This window comes from Gekko japonicus, unplaced genomic scaffold (assembly GCF_001447785.1).
Source record: "Gekko japonicus isolate JY-2015 unplaced genomic scaffold, Gekko_japonicus_V1.1 scaffold181, whole genome shotgun sequence".
NCBI classification, from domain to species: domain Eukaryota; kingdom Metazoa; phylum Chordata; class Lepidosauria; order Squamata; family Gekkonidae; genus Gekko; species Gekko japonicus.
The window spans coordinates 982,198-1,000,139 of NW_015171507.1; the positions used below are offsets into that span (position 1 = coordinate 982,198).

Here is a 17,942-nt window from a genome sequence, read left to right on the forward strand (position 1 = left end):
CCCTCTGCAGCTCCCAGCACTCCACCCAGTCAGAAGGCCAAATGACCACAACTCCCTCCTTGCTGCCCTCTCCACGTCTCTCCCACAGGGACAGATGAGGTGATGCTTGGATACAGGAACACTGTCCCTCGACTGTGCTTTGTCAGTGAGGACTGACTCAAAGCAGAGGGGGGGGGATACTCTGCTGCTTCGAGCTGGGGGGGGGGCACTGACACTTCAGAGAAGCTCAAGGGCACGAATGCGAGGCCTGACTGTCAGCTTCAGCCCATAAATGGAGGCTGCAAACATGCCACTAAAGAAAAGCTGGGCATTCGTTCCATACCTATACCGAAGAGAAACAAAACACGTGCAGACGAACCTTTGCTTCTTAATCCAACCAAAAGTCCCGGATAAAATGCTGGCCGTTTGGGAGTATTCAAAGCACCTCGGAGAGATTATCTCGGTAATCCTCACCGTGATGCTGCTGACGCTACTCTCCTTGCATTGGGAAGTGGGGTCCTGGGAGACAGTCCGAGACCTTGCCATCCAGTGGTCTTCAGCTCAGGTGTGGAGACTCTCAGGAGGGTCACAAGCCCTTAGAGTGTTGGGGAGTGAATGATTAAAATGTGGAATTCGCTGCCAGAGGATGTAGTGATGGCCACAGGAGGAAGCCGCTTGAAAGGGGGGGTTAGACAGATTCATAGAAGACAGGTCTATCGGTAGCTACTAGCCACGGTGACTGAGGGGAACCTCCACATTCAGAGGCACCAATTCTCTGAATCCCAGAGTGAGGAGGCGACTCCGACTCCAGGGGAAGGCCTCTATGCCATGTTGTTGGCAGTCCAGAGGAACTGGCTGGTCACTTCGGGTGGGTCGGTCTGAAGCGGCAGACCAACGTTTGAGGCCAGTGGCGCCTTTGAGACCAACAAAGTTTTATTCAAGATATAAGCTTTCTTCTTTCGGAAGAAGGATGTGTGCACACGGAAGTTTACACCTCGAATAAAACTCTGTTGGTCTTTAAGGTGACCCTGGGCTCAAAACTTTGTTCTGGTTGGCCACTGTGTGAGACAGGATGCGGGACTAGATGGACCATGGGTCTGATCTAGCTGGGCTCTTCTTAAGAATGTCAGGTTGCAGCTGACTTGTGGCGACCCCTTATGAGGTCTTCGAGGCAAGAGACTTCAGAGGTGGCTGGCAATTGCCTGCCTCTGCGTCATGACCCTGGTATTTCTTGGTCGTCTCCCATCCAATGCTATTTTATTTTTTTGCCGCTTTTTGGAAGGACTTGCGGCTAGGCGGTCAGCATGTCACACCTCTGGCTTCTCTTTACATACAAGCTGAAGGCGGCAGCAGGACAGCAAAGCCAGGTCACTCAGCACTGGAGAGGACTCCTTTCTGGCACAGGCAGGCTCAGGGACTGTGGCCCTTCCACTTCCTGTCATGCGGCTGTGATGTCATGTGACTTCCTGTTTGTAAGCTCAGTGGATCTCATGCAGCTGATTGGCGTTAAAGGTAGGTTCTAAATCTGGAGAGGTTGAAGGTTTTTCTAATAGTTCAGAGACAAGGGGAGATTTGAGACTTCTAAGCTCTCTGCTAACACTCTTGGGCTACTTCACTAGGGCAGCTGTCAAAAGAACCTCCTCAGGAAACAGGAAACCTCCTCAGGAAACAATCCATATACAAAAGAGCCTCCTCGGGAAAGATGTTCATAGCCTGGGGAACTCCTACAAGGTAATGACTCAGCCCTACCCCACCTTCTGGAGTAGATATAAATTACCTGCCTACCATTTTCCCCCTCTCACCTTGACACAGAGAGCACTTCATCTTTCTGTGCTATACCTCTGAGGATGCCAGTCACAGCTGCTGGCGAAACGTCAGGTCCTACAATGCCAAGACCACGGCCACACAACCCGGAAAATCTACAGCAACTAACAATCCCACAAATAGTTAACTCATGTTTCCTGGGCCTTTTCCTCCCCAGATTCATTTGGGTATCGGATTCATACAGAAAGGTAAGGTTGGGAATAGCCACTTGCCCGGTCGCCTAGGGTGAGTTAAGAATCGTGTCCAAGTGATTAAGCAAGCTAGCTTTTCCTGAGCCAGTTCACAATTCTGCATTGGTCACAAGTGACAAAGGTGAGCACACCATCACACGAGTGCTTCTGGATCAACCCGGAGTCACCTCCCTCTTTGCTGCTTCCTTTCTCCATGTTCAGATGAACTTCATGTTCAACAAGCGTTGGAAATCTTTTGGGTTTTTGTTTTGTTTTGAATTTTTAAAGCCCGCATTTCAATTTGTTCTCTTCCTTCCTCCCCAACTTCTCACTCTCTCTCTCCCCGCAGGTCTATTTTGTCTGTGCTTTTGATTTTTAAACCATATAGTTTTTGCTAGAATTGCTGGATTTTATGAACACTGTGAACTGCTTTAGGGACTTCCGTGATAAAATGACGGTGGTGGGAACATCGAATGCATAAATAAGCATGAGGGCACATGGGCAGATGGGCTAATTAAAACTTTCGGGGGACTAGTAACTTTTGTGAACTTATTTTCACGGCTGCATAAAGAAGACTCTTCCCCCCCCTCCCAAATGTACTCTATGCTAGCCCCCCACCCCCACAAATTCTATGCCAAGAAGAAACAGCTTTTGTGTACCGACTACACAGCGCAAATCAGATTTGAATATATCTGCATATTTTGCATAATTTAACTCTTCTGCAGCTAGCCAAAGGAGCAGATCACACAAGGGGTGATCAATACTGTGATGTTATGGCGGATTTATTGCAAAGACAATGTTTGCTGCATACACCACCTTTTGCAAATGGGGATAATTAGATAGATCAGACAAGGGGTGATCAATACCGTGATGTTATGGCGGATTAATTGCAAAGACAATGTTTGCGGCATATACCACCTTTTGCAAATGGGGATAATTAGATTCTCTTGTGGGAAAAAAATTAATTTCAAACCATAAACACACCTCTTCCAAGCTCTCTCTCTCTGTGAATTTCTGTACTTTATTGTGAACATATGAAGCTGCCTTTATGCAGAATCAGGCCATTAATCCATCTCACTCAGCACTGTCTACCCTGCCTGGCAGTGTTCTCCAAGGTCTCGGATGGAGAAAAACCATTCCCAGCACCTGCTTCCCGAGACTGAGTGGAGAGGCGAGGGGTTGAGCCTGGGACCTTCAGCATGCAAAGCGGAATGGCCCTTGACCATACTGCCGATTACGGTATCTTTGAACTCCCTTAAGTACACTGGCTCCTGCCCCCGCCAAGGCCACCACAATCAGAAGTACTTAATTTGTGATGGATCCCTGGCCTCCCATCAAGGCAGCCCAAAAAAAAAAAAAGACGTGATACTGTTTGTTTCTGGAAAGCTAACCCATCCTCACCTAGGAACAAAACCCTTTTGAAACAGAGAACGCAGCTGCTTTATCTGTGCCCCCCCCCGCCTTCCCCTACCCTAACATACATTAAAGGGGGCCCATAATTCAGAGGCCTTTTGATAAAACGGCACTTATCACCAGAAGGAGGGCTCCTATTCCCGTCCATCACGCCCCTGAAATTGGATCGAGGGAGACAAGAAGTTTGCACAATCTGTCATCCAAATGAATGCTCTTGGCTTTCAACAGGCCCTGGAAAGGCCAAGCTGAAGGAGCGACTGAATCAATAGGAAACATATTGCTAGCTTTAAAGCTGCCAAGCCAAAAAACCCCCAACCCCCCCGCACAATCCACACTGCTTTGCTCCCCCACCTGCCTATTAACCGCAGCTTTGCCTAAGGAAGAAAGGGGGGAAAACAACCCAGAGCCCATCTGTGGGAAGCGAGAGAGCCCTGTGGGCACAGCCCCCGGACCCGCGAAAGGCCTTGGCGTCCTGAGGGAGAGGATCTGGTATGAGTTCATATGTCTACAGAGAGGAATTCTCGCACTGGGATGGCTCCAGGCCAGTAAAAGCCAGGCCAAAAGACCTGAAGGACAGGGAACGCCTCGCTCGAGACGCTGACACTCAGTGGCGAGACTCGGTTTTAAAGCCGTGCTGAGGATTTGGGGGCTGTGACGCGGTACCAGCGGCAGAAGCAAGACTGCCTTTTCGTTTGCCTTGAGCAGGGCAGGAGAGAGAAGGGTGTCCCGCTGCGAACCAAACCCGGGGCACTGGAACAATCACTTGTGTTGCTTGCAACAATTGCCTCTCTGCCAAGAAAGCACATGGATTGCTCCTTTTCTAGTCTTACAATTGCACAGCTTGGAACTGAGCGAGCTCCATTCTCCTGCGTACAGCGAGATTGTTTTTCTGAAGTACTGCAAACGGGGCACTAAAGAAATGACAGTTTTCCAATCGTGCCTCCAATCGTGCGTGCGTGTGTGCGCGTGTGTGTGTGCGCGTGGGGGGGAATCACGCAATTAAAAGAGTTTCATTTGTTTTGCTTCCCGTTCTCACACCACCACCCCCAGTACATCTGGGGTTGTTTTACCAGCTACTGGAGAATGACAAGGAGCAAATGACAAGGCCGCTGCAGGCCTTGTGGACGATCATAGCCAACAGTCAGGAAGAAGCAATGAGATGGGCTCAGGCAAATAAGTCCCACCTTCTGGCTGTTAAGAATACGTTTTCGTCAGCTGTTGCTCCAGCATGTATCCTGGGGGAAACTTGGGCTGCCTTCAGCTGTTGCAGCAATCTCTAATTCGATTAGGCTCCAGTTCACCGTGACGTTCGCATACAGTCGCCGGAGCGAACTGGAGTTTGTGTTGTCTCCCCCCCCCGTCCCACCCCCCCCTGCACAAAGCTTCAGTTTTAAACTAGAATTTAACTAAGGGTTAGAATCCGGGCTTTCGTGTGTGTGTGTGTGTGTGTGTGTGTGTACGTGCGGGGGGAATAAGTGCCAGTTTGCCCAAACACCTGCACTTGGACGTCACAGCAAATTGCAGCGTAATCAAACTGGGAAGTGTTCAATCAAGCTCAGCGTGGAGGAAGAGGGAGAGGGAGGTGAGCAGGAGAGTTCGGCAAGCGGTCCGTGAGCGTGCCTGAGGCTGAGAAGCCTCTGCTTAATTAGGGTTTGCAAAAACTCCTAAAGGCAGCCTTGATGCAATTTACCCTTGTGCGAGATCATCGATCGCGCTCTGTCTCGGGGTGTTACTGCAGGTAAGTCTTTGACTAAAAAGGGATTCACGCTGCTGCACTGTTCACCTCCTACAGAACCAGTTCCAGCGGCAGCCCTCCCTGAGAGGAGATTTTTCTCGCGAGGAAACACCCCAGCCTGGTGCTCCACGTGGCGGGATGAGGTGCAGACGCGCAAGCTGTGTTTGCTCTGTGATGGTGTAAATGCACCACTGCGAAACTCAGCAAAGGAACGCTTGGGTGGAGGAGGATCGATGACTGGTTGTTTGTCTCTCTTTTAACTCTGAAAAGCTGGAATACGTCCTTTGAAATTTGATGTGACACCTCTGGCGTCTGAGATTCCCCCCACCCCCAACAAGCCACAGGGGCCAGAAACTTGAGTGTGTGTCTACGCATGTTCCCCAGAGAGCACTAAGATCGGGACCCCAAAATCACCTGGGTCCCCTGGGCCCTAATGAAGCTAGGCTTGCTACAACGAGGGCCAGGGCCTTCTCTGTGGTGGCCCCTTGCTGGTGGAATGAGCTCCTGGATGATATCAGGGCCCTGGGGGACCTTGTGCAGTTCCGCAGGGCCTGCAAGACGGAGCTCTTCCGCCAGGCTTTCAATTAGGGGCCGCCTTTAACATCATGGCCCTGGCCCTAACACCAACCGCACCGCCAACCTGACGACCCAACAGCCTGGCAGGAGCCTGGACTACAGCGTAGTCGACTGTTTGAATGCTGAAGGAATGCCGCCATCTTTTACTACAGCTGTATCGAGTATATGGCTGCAAGAGTTGGACTATAAGGAAGGCCGAGCGCCGAAGAATAGATTCTTTTGAACTATGGTGCTGGAGCAGACTCTTGAGAGTCCCTTGGACTGCAAGGAGATCAAATCAGTCAGTCCTCAAAGAAATCAACCCCGATTGTTCCCTGGAAGGCCAGATACTGAAGCTGAAGCTCAAATAGTTTGGCCACCCAATGAGAAGGGAGCACTCACTGGAGAAGACCCTGACGCTGGGAAAGGCTGAAGGTCAAAGAAGAAGGGGACGGCAAGGATGAGATGATTAGACAGTGTTATCGATGCAACAAACATGAAATTAAGCATACTCCAGAGCACAATGGAAGACAGGAGGGCCTGGCGTGATGTGGTCCATGGGGTCGCGACTCGCAAATAGTCAGACTCAACTGTGCGACTGAACAACAACAACTTAACTTAACTCTGTTTTTAGTATATTTTGGAGTTTTAATGTATATATCTACATGTATGAATTGTTAGCCACCCTGAGCCTGCCACAGTGGGGTGGGGAGGGTGGGATACAAGATTAATAATAAATAAATAAATAAATGTGCACATACACAGAGAAGAAGAAAAAAAGGAGGCCCAGTTACTGGGGAAAGGACTTCTTGTTCTTGTAAGAGAGGGTGAGGGCAGAGATAAAGGAGCTTGAAAACATACGTGCCACAAGGTGGTGCAGGGACTTTTAAACACGCACTACGAGAGTCCCAGACGGCCCTGTATCTCCGCTAAAGAGCGTCAGACTATCAATACGACGGAGGCACGCGGGATGGGAGAGGGAAGCTGCAAATTGCCCATTAGGTGCCTGGGCCGCTTCCACCGTGGATGCAGAGGAGAATCTTTTACAGGAAGTCTTGCCCTTCCAGTCAGGGGCATTAGCATTGATTGTCCAAGAAATAATGGCTCCATCTGAGCACTAAAAGCCTTCCTCGTAAGATGCCGGGGAGGCGGAGGAAAGTGGCTCACCCCCGTGGCCTTGGCCCTCCTCCAGGTCTTCCTGCCCCTTTCCAAAGGCAATGGCGGCGGGAACATTAATAAGAGTGATCTCCTGGCTTCCGGCATCTGATCCGGGCTGAGCGAGACACAATGTTCCCTCCTAATTAGCCATGCCCATCTGAGTCCGCTGAGAGGGACTTCTCAAGAGTTCCCCCCCTGGGTCGGAGCGGGAGGCTCGCTTCCACCCCCGCCTGCAATCACTGCCGCCCCCGCCCCCCCTTCTGCCCCTCGACCTCAACATGGCTCTCGCTCACCTTCTTTGTCAACCACTGTTGGACTCTTGCTCTGGGCCCCGGGGCTGCTGCTGAGGAGAGGCTCCTTTTCGGCCGGCTGCTGGGGCTGGGGCTGCTTGCTCTGCGCCGAGTCCTCCCGGGCGGACTCGTGAGCTTTCGTGATTTGCTGCTGGTAAAGGGCCAACGCGTGATGAGACGCCTGAGGCTTCGAGCTTCCACTCTGCAACGTTCCCTCCAGCAAACTGTCCAAAATCTGCAGGGGGAGGAGGAGGAGGAGGAGGGGAGAGAAACGGGCTGGGTTATGCCATTTGCAGCTGGCACACACACACACGCACGAGCATCCAGAAAAGCAAGATTTCAGCTCCCTTGCAGCAAGCTTTTAAGAGCCATTTCATCCCCCACTGAGCCTGCCTTTCCCATCTGAGGGAACAAGCGAGACGCTTGGAAGATATGGCGCATGGAGCGCCCAGCCGAAAGCACGGGGTGCCCTGTGGAATACAGCAGATGCCTCTTTTTTTGGGGTGTGTGTGTGTTGGGGAGGAGCTTGGGACACACTAACAATTGTTTTGGGAAGCAGGAAAAGCCCATATCCTTCTAAACCGATGTTGCATAGAAACCAAGCCAACGAGAAAGGGGGTTTAATATCCTGGGAGCCAGACCGCTTCGCACCGTGAGCCGGCACTCGGCTTGGGAGGCGCTACTCACAATGGGTGGGATGGCGGCAGCTCTCTGCTTCAGCCGTTTCAGGTCCAGCAGCTTCTGGGGCGAGGAGTTGGGCCGCGCATCGTGGGTTGCGTTGAGGAGGCTAGGCCGAGGGGACAACAACCTACAGGGAAAGATGGACAGGGAGTTAGAGAAGCCACTGCAAGTGCTGCTGGATTGAGTGAAGGACGCCTCTCCTGCCAGTGTCCGCACGGGGTGGGTGGGTGGGTGTGTTACAGATTGAAGCTGTTATACCAGATACTCAAGAAAACATAAAGTGAAGTAAGAAGCCAGTCCAGTAACACCTTCAAGTGGAGATTACAGCACAAGATTTTTTTGCGTTCATTCACAAATTCCGAACAATGACTCCCCCACCCCCACCCCTCAGGGCTTGAATGGGGATTCTTATCCCACTACAGATTCTAATTCTCTGCAGTTCTCCCCTGCACTAATCAAGCCAATTTCATAAGAACATAAGAGAAGCCAATGTTGGATCAGGCCAATGGCCCATCCAGTCCAACACTCTGTGTCACACAGTGGCCAGAATTACCAGGTGCCAGGACACTAAATGCCCTCCCACTGTTGCCCCCCCCCCCAGCACCTAGAATACAGAGCGTCACTTGCCCCAGACCGAGAGTCCCCGTCTATACCTTGTGGCTCATAGCCACTGATGGACCTCTGCTCCATATGTTTATCCCATTCCCTCTTGAAGCCGTCCGTGCTTGTAGCTGCCACCACCTCCTGTGGCAGTGAATTCCATGTGTTAATCACTCTTTGGGGGAAGAAGAAGGACTTCCTTTTATCTGTTCTAACCTGACTGCTCAGCAATTTCATGGAGTGCCCACGGGTTCCTGTCTTGTGAGACAGGGAGAAGAGTACTTCTTTCTCTACCTGCTCTACCTGCTTTCATACTGCATTGTACCACTGCATCCAAAATCCCTTCTCTGAAACACAGCTGCCACATTCAGACTGGGGTACAAGGGCTCAGGGATCTCCAATTCCTATTTATATCTGAAGAAGGGAGCTTTGATTCTCGAAAGCTCACACCTGCTAAGCGAAGAAGAAGACGAAGAAGAAGAGATTAGATGTATAGCCCACACTTCACTACTGGAAGGAGTCTCAGAGCGGGCTATAGTCTCCTTCCCCTTCCCCACAACAGACGCTCTGTGAGGTAGGTGGGGCTGAGAGAGCTCTGAGAGAACTGCTCCCAAGAGAACAGCTCTGAGAGAACATGTGACTGACCCAAAGTCACACCAGCAGCTGCATGTGGAAGAGTGAAGAATCAAACCCGGTTCTCCCAGATTAGAGTCTGTGCTCTTAACCATAAAGAAGAGGAGACTGGATTTATACTCCGCCCTTCACTACTCGAAGGAGTCTCAGAGCAGTTTACAGTCTAAGGAGTCTCAGAGCGGCTTACAATCTCCCTTCCCTTCCAGACAACAGGCACACTATGAGGTAGATGGAGCTGAGAGAGGTCTCTCAAGAACTGCCCTTGAGAGAACAGCTTTGAAAGAACTTATGACTGACCTAAGGTCTCACCAGGTGCTGCATGTGGAGGAGTGGGGAATCAAACCCGGTTCTCCCAGATTAGAGTCCACTTTCTTAACCACTACATCAAACTGGCTCTTTTAAGTTGGCCTTTTAAGTTGTCCTGGACTTGAATCCACTGCAGACCAACATGGCTACCCGCCTAAAAAAAGGGTTAAGTGAGAGCCAGAGTAGTATAGTGTAGTGGTTATAGCAAGTGGCTACATTTGGGAAACCTGAAATCAACGCCCGCATCTGCTATGAAACCAACTGGATGACCCTGAAACCGTCATTCTCTCTCCCCCTAACTTACCTCACAAGGTTGCTGAGAGGATAAAATAGGGGAAGAAGGGTCCACCCCCTCACCCCCAGGTTAACCAATGCAATTCGCATGCGACTTTAACAAGTGCTACACAGATAGCATTTGCAGGGCAAGTGATTCCAGGATATTGAGCAAACGAGCTAAGCTGAATACGCACCGCGTGAAGAAGTGGAAATGGCCCACAGGCAATAGCTAATAGCCCCTGAAGGAAAACAACTTTCCATGAGCTGCTGTCAGATCATAAGCACCATCAAAGGGATGTCATTCACCCCACCAAAAATCCAGTTGTGTCCTGCTGGCCTTGAATGCCATCTGCATGAAGGAGAGCGGGAGCCAGCTGTTTACTGAGCGAGTTCTCATTGACAAGATAGCGAGGGAAACATAAAACGGAGTAGTTTGAAAAGCGATTCCCCCCCCCCCGCGATCGAAAACAGAGATTGCAAAGAGGGACGCCTCTTTTGCGAATGAGCGGTTAAAGGACACGAAGGGGGAGAGGGGAGGAAGTAAACCGAAAGTGTTTTGAGAGACTTATCTGAATCGCGAAGTTACTTGGCGAATTTTCCAAGTTTTGTGGGAGTGGTAGAAACTGTAAACAAAACGGGAAAGATGGCGGCCCAGCAGAGAAAGTTTAAAACGAAACCGGGCAGTCAGAGTCCGAGGCCGGAAGAGGGAGCAGATGTCCTCAAAATTCTGGCGGATATGCTTAAGCCGGTGATGGAACAACTCGATGGTATTAACCAGCAATTGACTGTGATGAATAAAAATTTTGCTGCACAGCAGCTCCAGCTGAACAAAACAGAGAAAAAAGTGGAGCAGGCAAACGAGAAAATTAAAGAGATAGACAGCACAAGCAAGAAGTTGAAGAAAAGGATGGGAGAGGTGGAAATGAAGCAGAATTGCCAAGAGAACCGAGTTTTACAGCTACAGATGAAAAAAACTAACATGGTTCTCAGGTTTCAGGGGGTTCCTGAAACAGATCGAGAAGACTTGAAGAAGGTGCTTAGTGAAATTATCGCTCCAGCAGTAGGCTTAACAGCGGATGAACTTGTAAACGAAATGGAGATAGCCTATAGGGCATACTCCAGTTACATTAAAAAAAATAGCCTACCTGGAGAAATAGTAGTCAAGTTTGTAAGAAGACAAACACAGGCCCCGGTCACACGAGCTGGAAAATGCGGGGAGAGGGGAGCGTGGCTGCTTGCCCCGGGGCAAACTAATGCGCAACTGCGAGATCAGACGTCTGGTTGAGGTCCCGTCGAGGTGCCGATCACACCACAGGCAAAGAAGCGGGGGGGGCGTGGCAAACGGGGTTGGGGGTTTTTTTAACTTTTTAAAACTGAAGTTTGCGCAAGCTCCGTTGGGTGCTTGTGCGCATCCGTGGAGCCTTGGGGGAAAAAAGATCTGTTTGCGAGGGGTCGTGGGCAGGCCTTTTGAAGCGAAGAATAGAAGATGATTTCTCTCATAACAACTAACAAAATAACATATGAATAGCGAACTGCGATAAGCAAGAACTCTACAAGTATATTGTGACATTAACTCTAACAGTACTAACATTTTTACTAACAGTGGAAAGATCTCCTCCTCTTGGGGTTTTAGTTTAGTGTGGTTTGCTTTCCTTTCTCCTTAGTTGTAGTCCCTTCCCTATTATTTCTTTGTAGTTTTTGTAGTTATGCAAAATAAAAAATATCCCTCCGGGGATTTAAAAAAAAAAAAAGATAGCGAGGGGAAAGAGAGAGAAGGCTCCAGTTTGGCTTGGGGAGACGTCAGGCAGGGGAGGAGGCAGGGAAGGAACATGTGCATCTCCGTGGACTACAGGCAAAGAGTGCAGAGTTCAAGGGCATGGGGAAAAATCTGAAAGTCTAGGAAGTGCTTTATGATATGGGGAAAGGAGGGGGGAGCCGGGCCAGTTCTCTTATATCAGGGCTCGACAAATCCCAGGCGCCGTGGTGCCCAGAAATTTCACTGTGGCACCAAGTAGGCTTGCCAACTTCCAGGTGAGACTTGAGAGATCTCCTGGAATTCCAGCTGATCTCCAGACGGCAGAGATCAGTTCCCCTGGAGAAAATGGCTGCTTTGGAGGGTGGACTCTGTGGCATGGTGCTGACGTATGGTCAATAAAATACAGAACCATGAAGGCTTAGAAATAAGTCCTAAATTTTGGGGGGATGGCTCGTAAAGCTGAAGCAAATTGGCTAAGGCCCGCCTTATACGATCAGTTGCCAAACCAGATCTACACAATTCTCTCGCTCGGCGACGCTCCAAGCGTCTGCCAGAGACAAAATGAATAAATGGCTCACAGATGTGCACTGTGTGCCCTTCTGTACCACCCGTCTCAGACAAAAACATGTGCATCATTACCCAGAACGCCCCATCATTGTGACAAGGGTGGGGCACGTAGACACAAAGGGATCGCCTACTGCACACACCTCTGGGCAGGGTGGTGGCGCATCCCTTACAGAATCCCTAGAAGGAAGGGCCACCCTGCCCCAAGTGTGCTGTTTTATCGCTTCCCCCGTAGGAGTAAATGCCGACCGTTCACTTGTGTGGGAGAAAGGAGAACTGAGGCATAGCTGAACCTTCCCCCTTTCCATCTGGTGACCCTAGCTGCAAAGTCTGCCCTAATCTGCAGCGCCTTACGTTCTTCTGAGTTCTTTTACTTGACCTCTCAGGAGCAGGAAACTGGCTGGTCGATACAGAAGCTAGACAGGATCAATATTATTTGGCAAGGGTCATCAATACCCACATTTGCGGAAGCAGCAGAGATAAATAAGTGAGATATTATTCAACAGACGCAATTGATATTCACACGGCTGGCAGAAGCCAGAGGCATGGAACCAGATTACTTCCTGAGTCCAGAGCCTCCTCCAGGTACTCTTAATGGCCTAGGTAGGATTCATTCCCCTGTGGGAAACACACAAGATCCAAGAATGGAGTCCTGGCTCTCAAAAGCTTATACCCCAAGAATCTTGTCAGTCTCTACGCTGCGACTGGACTTGAACCTGGATGTTCTACTGCAGTCCGACACGGATACCCTCTGAAACAAGATCCATGAGTAGGTCATCCTATGTAAGGCACAAAAACATCTAAAGGTAAAGGTTTCCCTTGCTTGAAAGCCAGTCCAATCCAACTCTAGGGGGTGGTGCTCATCTCCGTCTCCAAGCTGAAGAGCCAGCGCTGTCCGAAGGCGTTCCCATGGTCATTGGGCCGGCATGACTAACCTAAACACCGAGGTGCACGGAACGCTGTTACCTTCCCACCAAAGCGGTACCTCTTTATCTACTTGCAATGTCTTGCTTTCAAACTGCTAGGTTGGCAGGAGCTGGGGCCAGAGACGGGAGCTCACTCCGTCATGCGGCACACTCGGGTCTCAAACTGCTCAGTTACCGACCTTCCGGTCTGCAGCTCAGCGTTTTAACCTCCAAGCCACCACGGCCCTAACAAAGCGTCTAGTCATGGCAAATTACAAAAATTACTCCCACCTCTCCCCCTGCTCCAATTTGAACATCCAGTCTCTTGGGGATGTGGCTTTGGCTGGAGCATCTGCTCAGCATGTAGAAGGTCCCAGGTTCAATCCTCGGGATCTGATAGAAGACGATGTGAAAGACCTCCACCCGAGACTCTCGAGAGCCGCCGCCAGTCTGAGTAGACAATACCAACCTTGATGGACCAAGGGTCTGTTTCGGTACCTGGCAGTGTCATATACAGACTAATTCTTGCACCTCTTCTTACAGGGCAGTAAGAAACAGGGTGCCTCTTCAGTAAACAAGGCAGTGCTTCTGGCGGTGTCATATACAGACTAATTCTTGCGCCTCTTCTTACAGGGCAGTAATGCAGGAAACAAGGTGCCTCTTCAGTAAACAAGGCAGTGCTTTGGCGTCGAACTGGATGGTTAGGAAAGCCCTCCTCTGCTTCCCCTGAAAAGCAGAGATGGACTGCCCCATGACCATGGCCAACATCCTACTGGAGACTGAGCTATCAGCCCACCCCACTGGAGTCCCCCATACCTGACAGATGAGACAGGGGCTAGCACAGGCTGACGGACTGTGTACGGAATCCCCAGAAGGAGGTATGAACGTGGAAGGCGGCGTGGTGAAGCTGTCAAACCAGGACAGGTTCCAATCCTCGTTTTGTCAAGAAACTCGCTGGGTGACCTCAGCCCATTTGCCAGCTCATAGTATGACCAATGCTCCCTCTAAGCGGTGGGGTTTTGTGAGCAAAAATTCTACTTTGTGAGCCGCTGGCATTGAAGTTGTGAGCGGAGCCATTTGGCTGCCGCGTGAATTAGATTGCTCTCTGGAGCCCTCCTTCCTGAGCGAAGACAAACATCTGTGAGCCGGAGGCTAAAAAACTGTGGGCTAGCTCACACTGACTCAGCTTAAGAGGGAACATTCAAACCTACCTCACAGAGTTACCGGGATGCTAGACTGGAGGGCAGGAAAACCAGGAAGAGAGTGGGAGATAATATTCTCCCCAATAAATAACTATGCGACCGTAACGGTTTTCTGTGTGATGTGGAGTGAACTGAGGACAGACTCTTAAGGACGAGATGCTATCTGACCAGCGAGTCCAGTTCCCAGCAACTCCTCACAGCTCCTCTTTCGAAGAGCCAAAAATCTGCGAGGGGAGGCGTATTCTCGGAATAGATTCCGCTCCCTGGGAGCAGCTCCCTGATGGCGTCTGAGCAAGCTGGAGTCTCAGGTGTGCCCGGGGGCTGAAGACCATGTGGATTTTTGCTCATTTCCTGCTTGTATCTAGGGGATGTCTTCGAGACTGATTCGGAGACGCGGCAGGGAAGGGATCAACAAGGCAGATACGGATTTTATTCCCTTCACGTGGCTGGGCCATGCTTGTTTGTCTCCCTGAACAGGGAGCGACCTCAAAATTTATAGGCAGTGAAACAACTTGCTAAAATAAGCCAAGAGGAGGATGTGAGGCTGGGCTTTAGAACTAACTGGTAGTTGAGGAGAGGTAACCTGAGAAGACGTTGGGGTGAGGTACACCGAAGGGGTCTGCTTAGATCCTGACCTGTCTCCAGTGTTGGGTTTTTGAGTGCAGAAGCGGTCCCGGTGGAAGGACCACAACGTCACAGTCATCTACAATCCTGCCAATGCTTCAGCACAGCTACCAAAGGTCTGAAGTCCTTTCCATCGCCTCAGTGAGGCCTGCAACCCTGTCGGCTCGAACCCTCTGCACAGGGGCAAGTCCCGGCTTGAGTGGCATCGCAGGTCATCGCTACTGGGCCTTTTTCAATCCACGCTTGTTTTATTTATAAGATAGGGGGGAAATATCTCCGTTTGCAGGTCAATGAAAAGTCGGGAGGGGAGCTCCTAGATACCCAAGGACTTGCTCGTTGCCTCTGTTTTCAACGTGGGATAACCAACCAAGGGTTGGAGAATTTTGTTAAAGCACCGAGGACAATGTCAGGACTCTTGAGCTTTTGAGATCTTCTTGGAGGCTCGAGAGGGGTTCTTTCAGTACCGTCTCACTGAGTTCACTCATGGAGGAGAATGATGTACCAAGGCCCTGGGATGGTCATTTCAGACTGGAGGGGTGAAGCAGGATGCCGGACTAGACAGACCGATGGTCTGATCCAGCAGGGCTCTTCTTAATGTTCTCACGGTGGGTTTCTGAATATATTCTTTTACAAAGGGAAAACTCCATGCAAACAGAGAACTGGCACAGTTGGGAGAACGGTTCCTCCTTCTCAATTTGTTTTGCTGGCTTTCGACTCGGAGGGTGTCTCGAACACCGGGGAGCATTTCAAAACGTGGTACTCGGTCCAATGCTTTTTAACTTGTTTATTAATGATTTGGAGTTGGGAGAAAGCAGTGAAGTGGCTAAATTTGCAGATGACACAAAGTTGTTCAGGGTGGTGAGAACCAGGGAGGATTGTGAGGCACTCCAAAGGGATCTGTCGAGGATGGGCGAGTGGGCGTCAACGTGGCAAATGGGGTTCAATGTGGCCACGTGCAAGGTGATGCACACTGGAGCCACAAATCCTAAATATAAATACACATTGATGGGGTCTGAACTGGCAGAGACTGACCAAGAGAGAGATCTTGGAGTCGTAGTAGATAACTCAATGAAAATGTTGAGACAGTGTGCGACTGCAATAAAAAAGGCCAACGTTATGCTGGGGATTATTAGGAAGGGAATTGAAAGCAAATCAGCCAGTATCATAATGGTGCAACCTCGTTTGGAATACTGTGTACAGTTGTGTTCACCACACCTCAAAAAGGATATGATAGCATTGGAAAAAGTGCAGAAAAGGGCAACTAGAATGAGGGAAAGAGGTACTTTTCTCCCTTTCTCACAATACAAGAACTCGTGGGCACTCAGTGAAATTGCTGAGCAGCCAGGTTAGAACAGATAAGAGGAAGTCCTTCTTCACCCAAAGAGTGATTAACACATGGAATCCACTGCCACCGGAGGTGGTGGCGGCTACAAGCATGGACGGCGTCAAGAAGGAATTAGGTAAACATCTGGAGCAGAGGTCCATCAGTGGCTATTGGTCACAAGGTATAGTGAGGAGCTGTCGGTCTGGGGCAAGGGATGCTCTGTACTTTGGGAGCCTGGGGGGGGGGAACAGTGGGAGGGGCTTCTAGTGTCCTGGCCCCACTGATGGACCTCCTGATGGCACCTGGTATTTCTGGCCACTGTGTGACAGAGTGTTGGACTGGAGGGGCCACTGGCCTGATCAACATTGGCTTCTCTTATGTTCTTATGTACTACATCTGCAGCCTGAAGTAGAGGAGCCCATCCCACTAGGTCAAAGCCTGCACAGGTAAATCAAGTCCCAGTCCAAGCTCCTCTCAGTCTGCAACAAACTGGGGAGGGGGGAATCCTCTTCAGGTGAACGGGGGCATGAACACGAGGCTTTGGGAGCCGAGGGAGGAGGAGGAGGAGGGTAACAGGTTCAACTTCCAAAGTTGTCCCTGGCGGCTTCAGGCCACCCGGTGAAGAAGATAAGGTTTCTGGCTGGCACTCTCGCTCACTCTTACCACCTAACACACTCTCTTCTCCCTCAGCTATGAACTGACAACAGTTAACTTATGTCTGTACGGGCTGGCCTCGTGCGCTCATTTATATTTAGCGCGACCTACCGCTGAACTTTCATTCCTCGCTCTGCCAGCAACCTTTATAAAATATATATGCAAAGATAATTATCTTTGGGGACTCCTTTAGGAAAAAAACCCCGGGAAGTTAAAAAGCTGTTATTACCTTTGCTCCGGCTTGGCAGTAGCCACCGAGACTTCCAGAGCGATGGAAGGACGCCAGGGGAGGACTCCCCGCACACCATTCCTCCAAACTATGCTCCAGCCCCCCCCTCCAAATCTTCAGGGCATGTCCGCAGCAGAGATAAAACATGCAACGCTTGCGCTGCGCCTTTCTTAGCAGGTTTCACGCTCTTATTCTAATTCGCCTTGAAAGGTATGGAGAATGGTTGATGAGCGCGGGTGCTCGGCCACTCTCCTACCCCGGAGCCGAACAACAGGACACGTTTATCAAAAGCCATAAGCCGTGACGGCTAGACGGAACTTTTATGGCGAGATAGAGCACCAAATAGGCCACCAAATGAGAAGGGAGCACTCACTGGAGAAGACCCTGATGCTGGGAAAGATTGAAGGGCAAAGAAGACGGGGACGGCAAAGGATGAGATGGTTAGACAGTGTTATCAATGCAACGAACGTGAAGTTGAGCCAACTTCAGAGGACAGCAGAAGACAGGAGGGCCTGGCGTGACCTGGTCCATGGGGTTGCGAAGAGTCGGACTCGACTGTGCGACTGAACAACAAAAGAGCACCCGGCCAGTGCTCGGAGCAAACCAAGTGGAAGGCCTCTGTGCCCCGCTCTCTTGTGGGCTTCTCTGAGGAATCTGGCTGGACTTTGTCCAGCCGGACACCTCTAGGAAACAGGATGCTATACTAGACAGATCCATGGCCTGATCCAGCAGGACGTTTTTCTTTACACTTATTTGCATTCCACGACCTGATCGTGTGATACTGACTCTAGCCCATTTTTACTCCTGCCATCATCGTAATTGTTGCAAGAAGTTACGATTTAAAAAGAAAACTATTGGGAGGCAGCAGTATCCTGCCTCCCAGCATTTGCAGATTTCACCATTCACAGTGATCCTGGAGATTTATTCATTTACTTCATTAACACTCCGCCTTTCTCACCAACGGGGACCCAAAGCGGCTTAGGTTGTTGTCCGCTCCTCCATTTTAACAACCCTGTGAAGCTGGTTAGGCTGAGAGTGCGTGACTGGCCAAAGTTCACCCAGCA

The 17,942-nt window shown here is 50.3% G+C and overlaps 1 protein-coding gene across 1 annotated transcript in view; it reads right to left on the reverse strand.

The window, feature by feature from the left end:
* Window positions 1-17,942, reverse strand: part of NCOR2 (nuclear receptor corepressor 2) — a 332,048-nt gene that overhangs the window by 75,724 nt on the left and 238,382 nt on the right. Inside the window, exons 20-21 of the mRNA XM_015419296.1 lie at window positions 7,812-7,932; window positions 7,128-7,359 (exon numbers count right to left, since the gene is read on the reverse strand). Coding sequence (XP_015274782.1) covers window positions 7,128-7,359; window positions 7,812-7,932 — 353 coding nt within the window. The remainder of the gene's footprint in view (window positions 1-7,127; window positions 7,360-7,811; window positions 7,933-17,942) is intronic.